This window comes from Leucopleurus acutus (assembly GCF_964270905.1).
Source record: "Leucopleurus acutus genome assembly, chromosome: 2".
NCBI classification, from domain to species: Eukaryota; Metazoa; Chordata; class Mammalia; order Artiodactyla; family Delphinidae; genus Leucopleurus; species Leucopleurus acutus.
In genome coordinates this window covers 184,041,696-184,052,530 of record NC_139143.1, presented here as the reverse complement: position 1 = coordinate 184,052,530, position 10,835 = coordinate 184,041,696, and the positions used below count along the sequence as shown (strand labels likewise).

Sequence of the window (10,835 nt, the reverse complement as noted above, 5' to 3'; positions counted from 1 at the left end):
AGAGCAATCCAATTCAGTTTGGCTGTGGACTGTTTTGACAAACTAAAGTGAGACCTCTGAAAGACCATAGCTTGTATCTTCTTTAGGGGTGTCATTGGAAAATTTTCCACTCTGTAAAGAATTGCTTATTCCATCTGGAACCCAAAACTATATGGTGAGAATGAGGCTCTATGACATCAACCGGCGGCAGCTGAACCTCACTATCCGGATCGTGTGTCGAGCAGAAGGATCTTTAAAGATCTTCATTTCGGCTCCATATTGGTTGATTAACAAAACAGGTATGTACAGAGGATGCTCAAGTCGGCCTTTGGAGTTGGTCGTGGGAATTCAGATTTATCTGCTCAGCTAACTAAATGGAGCCAATGCAAACAGATTACCTCAGCAGTATAAGCTGCTCAACTTACTTTCCTGTTTCCATAAGAAGTGCTTAATCATGGTCAAGACTGGCCTTTTGGACAACGACTGAGCAAGCCCACCAAATAAATTCAGTTTTCACCGTTTTCCCCCTTGGTGATTTTTCTCCTTTTATTATTTGTATGTGTCCTGGGTACACCGGCTGGGACTGATACAAACTTTCCCCCTCCTTCCTAAAGGGCTCCCGCTGATCTTCAGACAGGACAATGCAAGAATGGATGCTGCAGGCCAGTTTGAAGAGCATGAGCTGGCCCGGAGCCTGAGCCCTCTCTTGTTCTGCTACGCTGACAAAGAGCAGCCGAGCCTGTGAGTGCAGTCATCTGCGGGAAGGGGAAGTAAGCTCCCAGGGAAGGGAGAAGTTAGCAAGGGCTCTAGTAGATCCGCGTGCGTAGAAATATACTCTAGATAACAGTCCTGACTTGCGGGGGAACAGGACCGTGACTTAGTGGGGTTTTTTCAGATCTAATTTCTGTGTTACTCGATATTGAAAATAAACCATTTGGTTGGTTTATAATGAAAGCCAGTTTTATTTTCCGTGTATTGAAGTAGTTCTGTTCATAACTCTGTGATGGAGAGAGACCCACACGTTCTCTTCTCTGCACGGTCTCTCTCCCCTGGAAGCTCTCAGAGCAGGCAGAGGAGCTGACTTCAGAGGGGAGATGGATGGCCCTTTGGTAGAGCCTCCACCCTATTAATCTAGTCCAGGTCCCTTTGTGTAAGGTTTTGAAATCCATCTCTTTTTCTGTTGAAATAAAATGTGCCATTTCAAGATCTCAAAGCACTCGTTGCATGTAGAGCATTAATTCACGTTTGTTCGTGGTTTGGGCATTCTTCTTTTTACAGGGGTCTTCTGATTTATAGCCTTAATCCAAAAATACTTAAGTGTATCTGATACTGCTAATATTCCATACCCCATTATCTGTAGAAATGTGCTGCAAACTTACAGGAGGGCTTAGGGAGTAGTACTTGCCAGTGGATACAGATGCATCTACCAGGGAGGGCTGGACTCTGGGCTGCTGCTGGAGTCTGGAGAGGATTGACCAGGGTGCTGGCCACAAACAGCCACTTGACGTGGTCAGCATCCAGGACTTGACGTTTGAAACACAGTTTGTTTTGTGTACGGAATTCACAGTCCCCAAAGCATTTCCACATAGACTATCTCATTTGATTCTCCCAACATTTCAGTAGATTAGGCAGCACAGGGAATCTTGTTTTGGTTTTTTTTGTGTGTTTTTTGTGTGTGTGTGGTACGTGGGCCTCTCACTGCTGTGGCCTCTCCCGTTGCGGAGCACAGGCCCAGCGGCCATGGCTCACGGGCCCAGCCGGTCCACGGCATGTGGGATCTTCCCGGACTGAGGCACGAACCCGTGTCCCCTGCATCGGCAGGCGGACTCTCAACCACTGTGCCACCAGGGAAGCCCCTTGTTTTGTTTTTACATGAGGAAACTGAGGCTCAGAAAGAGTTACCCACCCAAGGTTACATTGCTTGTTAGTGGTAGAGCTGGAACACACATTCAGGAATTATGTTTCCAGGATCCGTGACAGGACGCTGACCAACTAAATGGTGCTTTGCTGTTACAATAGTACCAGGCCCTTGAAAGAGTGTACCACTAGCTGCATCTTCTGTATATACTTCTCTCATATGTTCAGGGTATTTCGGAGTCAGGAAAATATCAGTTTGCTTTGAATCTTTGTTTTTCAGATACCGTAGCATTTTCCTCCTGTCTTATGCTCACAGAATCATAATGTTTTCTCCTAAAGCATTTAGTTGTGGAGGTCAGTACATTTTTACACATTATTGAACTGTGGCTACCTCTAAGACAGAGTTTCGACCACTGATTAATTGCCTTTCTGTGTTTGGGAATCACATGAGAATGTGGAAGAGTCAGTATTAGAGTTCTAATTTTGGCTGATAGCCACAGCAGTGCTTCCTGATTAGAACAGGTAGATAAGACTTTCTTATGGACGAATGTATACATCTTTGCTTTTCTGCTCCACAGCTGCACGATGAGAATCGGAAGGGGGATTCATCCTGAAGGCATGCCGGGCTGGTGTCAGGGCTTCTCACTGGATGGTGGTAGTGGTGTCCGAGCTTTGAGAGTCATCCAGCAAGGAAACCGCCCAGGGCTGATCTATAACATTGGTGGGTTATATTTGGGGCAGCGGGAGAATCGGAACCATGGGCCGATGACTTCAGGCTTGGAGGGATAAGTCGGCCATACATTTTGGCTTCGCTGCAAGTGCTGATTTTCTCATTTGGCATTGGGTCAGGTATCTGTTCTCTGAATTCTAGATTGATATCAACACAGATCTATTCTCCTAGGGATCTAAGGAGCCACCTGAACACTGCCCTTTTGAGGTCTGAGGCTCTGTTTAATTTCAGACTCACCTGTGTCAGGAGAGTATCAGTTTGGCTTGAATCCTTGTTTTTCATGGGAATAATAGGAACACTTAGAATGCTTTTTATCCTCCAAGCATTTCCCACGCATTCATTAAAACTTGCAAACCCTAAGAGGGTAAGAAGCATTGTTCTACTTGAAACTGAAGCAGAGAGAGGTTAAGTGACTTGTCCAGATAAAGGGGAAGTCTGTTGGAAGTAGGATTACAACTGGGGTGTCCACATTTGAGGCAAAAAATATAATAAAATGCACTTGGTGGTTATGGTAATTAGAAGACCCTAACTAGCTTAGCTTCTGGACGTGGCGGGGTGGTGAGGGACGGGGAGGATGCTGTACCTGTATGCCTCGTGGCCACCCGGAACACGCAGAAGATTTTCCAAAGGGTTAAGACAAACTTGATTTAAATGTGTCTCAGGTTTAAAATGTTAGCAGTGCATCTTTCCTTTCATATATAATTTCCAAGGATCTCAAAGCACTGTTGAGTATTGAATGTTGGGAAACCATTTAACTCTCTGGGAAGGTGGAAATGTTCTATTTTGTACTGTCCAATCAGGAGGCACTAGCCACGCGTGGCTGCCGAGCACTTGAGAGTACCTTACTAAAAACTGGTGAGCGTGACAAAGAAATTGAATTTCTCATTTCATTTTAGTTAGTGAAAGTGATCTTGTATGACTAGTGGCTACTGTTTTGGACAGTGTCAATGTAAAGAGTCGTGTTATAAAAGGAAAAATTGAGATGGTATCATTTAGCTGTTTACCTTGAATCCCATGGAGTCAGTGATATGTTTAAGTGTTTGAAGGTTTATTAGTAGAAGACTCTCTTCCAAGTAGAGTTAGCTTTCTGTTTTTTAAAACATGAATTTGCATGTATGCTCCCTTGACATGGAAGCTGTCTACTTTAAAGTTGACATTAAGACTTTTAATAGAAGAAATCAAGTGTATCTGATCCTCCAGCTGAGGATAATTTTCTTTACTTTTTCCTCACATTTTTTTGCTCCACCCCTTGAATAGGCAAAGGCTGCTTCATACAGAGTTTCAGTGATTTTGTTTCTGTGATTTGCTCAGTCTTTCAGCTATTTTTGAGACTTAAATTAAAGGAACACCAGTACAAGTGAATTAGGGAGTTAACAGATCAGAATATTTATAATTGGAATTACGTTGGAACATCCAGGACACCTAGTTGTCATATCCTAAGGTCTCTTCTCTTTTTATGGTCTCTTGATACTTGTTGACTATTGGTAGGGTCCTTGTATATGTCCCATCACGATGTGAGCAAGGACTCCCGAGGCAGGCTGCCTGGGTTTAAATCCATCTGTGCCACCCACTGGCTGCGTGACCCCGGGCAAGTTACCCAGCTTTCCCTGCCTTAGTTTCTTCATCTGCAAAAATGAAGCAATGAAAATACCTAACTGATAAGAGGTTGTTATGAGAATTAAATGTTGAGCCTTTGGTGGAGGGTGTAGCATGTATTAAGAATTCAATAACTGTTATTATTTTTATTATTTTTACCATAAACATTTTTATCATTTTATAACCAGTGCTCAGCCCAATGCCTTGAATATAGTTGCCTTATTCATTGTCTGAATGAATGAATTAATTCATCCACTGAGTTTCGTATTTTTAAAAGTTGTTAGCAGAGTTTCTAAGAATATAGTGCTATTTCATTTTTCTTTCTTTTTTTGGAACCTGGTGTTTTGAGATTTCCTTTTGATTGACTATGTCTTTTTTTCCTTGGTATGTGTTTTGTTTGCCTTTTTTTTTTCCAGTACCTAGTAGGTACTGAAAAATTTATTTTATGAAGGAATAAATTCTATAGCATCTAGCATTATGTTTGAGCTGGCTTCTTGGGCAGTGGGCTTAAAGAAAATACTAGAAGAGTCAGCTGAGTTCAGGGCAGTTGCAGAAGCCAGTTAAGTAATATGAAGTTTCTACGATATGCTGTAAAAGGGGCAAGTTCTCTAGGAGGAAATTTTGTGTCCCACGTGTAAGCAGAAATGTATCACGTAAACTGTCTTAGTTGGGTTTTTTTAATAAATTTATTTATTTAATTTATTTATTTTTGGCTGTGTTGGGTCTTCATCGCTGCGCACGGGCTTTCTCTAGTTGTGGTGAACAGGGACTACTCTTCGTTGCGGCAGGCAGGCTTCTCATTGCAGTGGCTTCTCTTGTTGCAGGCTGTAGGCGTGCAGGCTTCAGTAGTTGTGGCATGTGGGCTCAGTAGTTGTAGCTCGCAGGCTCTAGAGCACAGGCTCAGTAGTTGTGGCTCGCAGGCTCTAGAGCACAGGCTCAGTAGTTGTGGCGCACGGGCTTAGTTGCTCTGCGGCATGTGGGATCTTCGCGGACCAGGGCTTGAACGTGTGTCCCCTGCATTGGCAGGCGGATTCTTAGCCACTGCGCCACCAGGGAAGTCCCTGTCTTAGTTTTATAAATGGAAACCAAACTGAACACCTGTGTGTTTTAGTTGTTGTTATAGTTGTACACACTTTATGAAGAAGCTAGGAATTATGGGAACATTGATGTTGCCATGGAGACTTTTTAAGGCCTAAATGGGAATAAAGTATAATACTTGGAGTGCTGTTGCTGTTTTCATTCCATTCTTAGGAGCCTTGACAGATTCTCTGGGAGCTACAATTGTTTTTTCAGTGAAATTGTGAAGGCTATTTAATTTTTTTAGACCACAAATTTTTTTCCTTCTGATTAACTCATGGAACTGGTTCTTGTTATTTGTAGGTATTGATGTCAAGAAAGGCCGAGGCCGATATATCGACACCTGTATGGTAATCTTCGCTCCCCGTTACCTGTTAGATAATAAATCATCTCACAAGCTTGCATTTGCACAGAGGGAATTTGCCAGGGGACAGGTAAGCAGCTTGCTTTTGAAGATTAACTAGTATTTATTTAATAGCACAGTGAGTTTTAATGTCAGGGCTTATCTCCCCATCAACACTAAGTTTTTTGATGTGAATAATCATTTTGTGCCTTTGGTATCCTAAATAGCTCCTGGTAGAGGGCAAGGCTCAGAGTAGATAGATACTCAGTAAGCATTTACGTCTTGACTTGGCTTTTGACTAAAGCCAATGATCCTGTGTGTTTTAGGGAACAGCCAATCCTGAAGGTTACATTTCCACCCTTCCTGGTTCCAGTGTGGTGTTCCACTGGCCTCGGAATGACTACGATCAGCTGTTATGTGTCCGATTGATGGATGTTCCCAATTGTATTTGGTCTGGAGGCTTTGAAGTCAACAAGAATAATTCCTTCCATATCAACATGAGGTAAGTTCAGAGACTATATTTAGACAAAAAGTAGCCTCAATTGAGGTGCAGTAATGTAAATAGTAAGCTATAAATACCATATAAATTTCAGATATTTATAAAGCTGTAAATAGTAATAAATAGTAAGACTACTCTTCATGAAATGCACACATATGTTTCTGGCTCAAAGGTCATAAAACTGCAAAGACCAGGCAAGGAGGAGTGAACATTTTGATGCAGTGAGTTAAAGGGAACTTTGACAGTTTTGACCATTGTGCACTTGCTGTCGTCTGAGGTCACATGTTCAGGGGGTAGTACTGATCTCATTGTTACCCACAACTCTGTCAGCATTTAGATGGCAGCTTTGATTATAAATGTTTTTGTCTATTCTTGCACATTGTACAAACTCTTCTCTCATTTGATGCGGTTTCAGTAAATCACCTGGCCTTCTTTGCCCAACCCAGTGACCCCCGGTCCTTGTTAAGAAAAATCAACAAAATTCAGCCTCAAGTAGTACAGGATGACTGCTTTCTTTTTCTGCTTTCATCCATTGCTTAAAAAAAAAATGTATTAAACTTTAAAAATTGTGGTAAAATACACATACCATATGAGAAAGATAGCATGAAGACCCAGAGATTATTTTGTGGGCCTCAGGCACATAACATAAAATTTACTATCTTCACCATTTTTAACTTCACTAGTGTTAAGTACATTTATGTTGTGCAAACAATCTCCTAAACTCTTTTCCTCTTGCAAAATGGAAACTCTGTACCCATTAAACAACTGCTCCTCTTTTTCCCTTTCTTAACCCCTGGCAACCGCTGTTTTCCTTTTCGTATGAATTTGACTACTCTAGGTATCTCAGATAAGTGAAATCATACAATATTTGTCTTTTTATGAGTGGCTTATTTCACTTAGCATAATGTTCTCAAGGTTCGTCCATGTTGAACTTCCTTTTTTTTTTTTGGTGATAGTTTATTACATTTTATTTCACTCTAGTGCAGTGAAATTATATATATTCAAGTATAGTTGATTTACAATGTTGTGTTAATTTCTGCTGTACAGCATGGTGATTCAGTTACACGTATATATACATTCTCTTTCATATTCTTTTCCATTATGGTTTATCACAGGATATTGAATATAGTTCCCTGTGCTATATAGTAGGACCATTTTTACATTCACCATTTACATTTCACCATTTTACATTCCTGCCAATAGCACACAAGGGTTCCAATTTCTCCATATCCTCACCAACACTTGTTACTTTTTGCCCTTCTGATAGTCATGGGTGTGAGGTGGTATCTCATGGTTTTGATTCTCATTTCCCTAATGATTAGTGATGTTGAACTTCTTCTCATGTGCTCGTTGGACGTTTGTACATCTTTTTGGGAGACATGTCTATTCAACTCCTTTGTCCATTTTCGAATTATTTTTGTTGTTGTTGAGTTGTAGGAGTCCTTTATATATTCTGAATACTAACCCCTTATGAGATACATAATTTGCATATATTTTCTCCCATTCCATACGTTGCCTTTTCACTCTGTTGATTGTGTTCTGTGATTTACAGTTTTTAATTTCGATGTAGTCCAACTTACCTACTTTAACTTTTGTTGCCTGTGCTTTTGGTGTCGTATCCAAGAAATCATTGCCAAATCCCGTGTTATGAAGCTTTCCCTGCTGTGTTTTCTTCTGAGAATTTTATAGTTTTAGCTCTTACTTGTAGGTCTTTGATCCATTTTGAGTTAATGTTTCTATTTAGTGTAAGGTGAGGGTCCAACTTCATTCTTTTGTTTGTGGATATCCAGTTTTCCCAACACCATTTGTTGCAAAGACTTTCCTTTCCCCATGGTATGGTGTTGACACCCTTGTCAAAACTTGGTTGACCCTATATGTGAGGGTTTATTTCTGGGCTCTCTATTCTATTCATTCATATTCTATCTTTATGCCAATATCACACATTTTTTAAATTACAGTAGTTTTGTAATAAGTTTTGAAGTTAGGAAGTGTGAGATTTCCATCTTTGTTCTTTTTCAAGACTATTTTGGCTATTTGGATTCCCTTGAGATTCCATCTGAATTTTACTATTTCTGGGGGAAAAAAAACACTTGGAATTTTGATGGGGGTTGTATTAGATCTGTAGATCCACTTTGGGTAGCATTGACATCTTGACAATACTAAGTCTTCTAATCCGTGAACATGGGACGACTTTCTGTTTATTTCTGTCCTCTTTAATTTTTTTCATCAAATGCTTTTTGAAGCTAAAGACACTGAAATCAGTGCTATTTCAACACATTTAGAAGCAATATTTAATCATTTATACCTTATGGTTAGTTCTTTATGGAGAACACTATTGCAAGGGAACAGAAAAATGGCTAATTTAATAATAGATGATCCAAAATAGTATTTATATTTGACTAAAAAAATGCATTATCTGAGGTTTTTCTTTGTTTCTGTTTTTGTTGATGATGTGCCTTTCTTAATTATCCTTTGCCCTGGCCCCCCCTTATTAGAGTTAATTGCTTCTGGCATAGTGGTTTTCCAGCTATGTTCCTAGGGGCCATTGGGGTCTAAGGAGGTGACTTTACAGGTCAAGGGAGCAAAGTGGGCAGGGCTCCAATGCCCTCATCCCTACTTCAACCAGAACTCCTATCTGGTAGTATCATATGTTCCCCACAACAGCGGTCCCCAACCTTTTTGGCACCAGGGACCAGTTTCGTCAAAGACAGTTTTTCCACGGACGGTGGGGTGGTGGGATGGTTCAGATGGTAATGCAAGTGATGGGGAGCGGCAGATGAAGCCTTGCTCGCTTGCCCACCGCTCACCTCCTGCCGTGCGGCCCCGTCCACCGAGGACCAGGGGTTGGGGACCCCTGCCCCACAAGATTTTGTGGTGGGGGCGGGCAGGGAAAGGTGAGGAATTCTGCAGCTGAAACCACCATTGGTTTATATACTGCCTTGGTGGAGGCAGCCCAGATCTGTTGTGTGGTGTGAAGCCAATTCAGAATTAAACAAAAAAGTTACTCATCGTTACTTCAAAAAAGAAGAAAAGGAAGTAAAAGGTGTGGAGGGTGGGCAGAAGGATGGCTTGTGTACCTTTGTTAATCCTTTTGAAATAGTTTCAGTGTGTGGCCCTAAACTACTGAGCAGGGACCTGAGCCAGCTGTTTCCTTCCTTTACTTTCCCCACATTTTCATTTTGAAACAGTTTAAACCCACAGAAAACTTATAAGAGTAGTACGAAGGCACCCCTCTTTTACCTAGATTTCCTGCATTTCAACATTTGGTCTGTTCTTGTTCTCTCTCCACACTTGCACACGTACATTTTTTTTTCCCAAACCATTTGAAAGTAATGTGAAGTCATCATGATACTTCAGCCATAAAAACTTTATTACCTATCATTACACACTGAAGAAATTTAATATTGATTATGTTTTTAAATAAATAGTTCTCTAAAATGTCCTTCCTAGCAACCTTCCTCCCCAGATCTAGGACCCAGTGAAGGATCATGCATTTTATTTGGCTGGTATATCTCATCTCCTTTAATCTAGAACAGTCATAGTCTCACTTTTCCCTTTTTGTCTTTATTGACGTTGACATTTTTGGAGTCCAAGCCGGTGTCTGGTAGAATGTTTTATTTTCTGGATTTTTCTGATGGTTTTTTATATATAAATTTGGGCCAAAAAAGAAAAATTTGGGCCATTCATTTTTGGTAAGAATACTACTTCTGCGGTGGTACGTGTTTCCCACTGCATCACATCTGGAGGCCTGTGACGTCTGTTGGTCCTGTTATTGATGTTGCTAAATTCGATCATCATTTGGTTTAGCTGGTGTCCACCAGGTCTCTGTATTGTGAAGTTACCTTTTCTTCTTTGTAAACAGGACTAGTCCATTGGGGGGATAATTTGAGACTGTGTGTATGTTCTGTTTCCCCAAAACCTTTCACTCAATGGCTTGATGGTTCTTACCTGAATCAGTTATTACATTGGTGGTTGCAAAATGGTGATTTTCTGGTTCTCTCATTTCTTCTACATTTACTAACTGATATTCTTCCCTAAGGAAGAGCTTTCTTTCCATTCTCTCCAGTGGTTTATCTGTATTTAAGTACACACACACACACAACACCCACGTAAATTATGATCACATCCTGGTACCTCCAGGATGTGATCATAATTCCTCACCACACACAACACCCACGTAAATTATGATCACATCCTGGTACCTCCATTCCACAGGATTCTTCCTCACCTTCCCTCATCCTACAGTGCAAACCCTGTTTATCAATAACATCAATATATTAGTTTGAACCATGTGAAATTCCTCTTTTCTAGGTCAAAAGTAGTCTAATATTAACAAGTTTATGTAGTTCAACCAATATTTACTCATTTGCTGCACTGACGCTAGGACCCAAAACAAACCCTAAGTAAAATTTGTAGATCTCATACAGTTACGGCGTGCTGTTCAAAGTTGCTTGAATGAATTCTTTTTTACTGTGTGATTATACTGTCAATTTCTACTTTTTTTAATGTGATCAGAGAGCGCACAGTGGTGATCATGAGAAGTATGAGGAGAATGTGAACTGGAGCTTGTTCCCTCCATTTTATGCAGCCTCTTTTGTTTCCTTTTGCTGCAGAGACACTCTGGGAAAATGCTTCTTCCTGCGTGTGGAAATTACTCTTCGAGGAGCTACCTATAGGATCTCCTTTAGTGATACAGATCAGTTACCCCCTCCTTTCCGAATTGACAACTTTTCTAAGGTATCAAGGGGAGTTGA

The 10,835-nt window shown here is 40.8% G+C and overlaps 1 protein-coding gene across 8 annotated transcripts in view; it reads left to right on the top strand.

Moving 5' to 3' along the window:
* VPS13D (vacuolar protein sorting 13 homolog D) overlaps positions 1-10,835 on the top strand; it is a 245,178-nt gene that overhangs the window by 106,330 nt on the left and 128,013 nt on the right. For all 8 annotated transcript variants that reach the window (XR_014326029.1, XM_082834553.1, XM_082834548.1 and 5 more), the window contains 6 exons: positions 87-278; positions 594-720; positions 2,415-2,557; positions 5,543-5,673; positions 5,909-6,084; positions 10,695-10,818. Coding sequence is in view for 7 of the 8 variants with exons in the window: in XM_082834553.1 (XP_082690679.1) it covers positions 87-278; positions 594-720; positions 2,415-2,557; positions 5,543-5,673; positions 5,909-6,084; positions 10,695-10,818 (893 nt within the window). In the remaining variant the exon portion in view is untranslated. The remainder of the gene's footprint in view (positions 1-86; positions 279-593; positions 721-2,414; positions 2,558-5,542; positions 5,674-5,908; positions 6,085-10,694; positions 10,819-10,835) is intronic.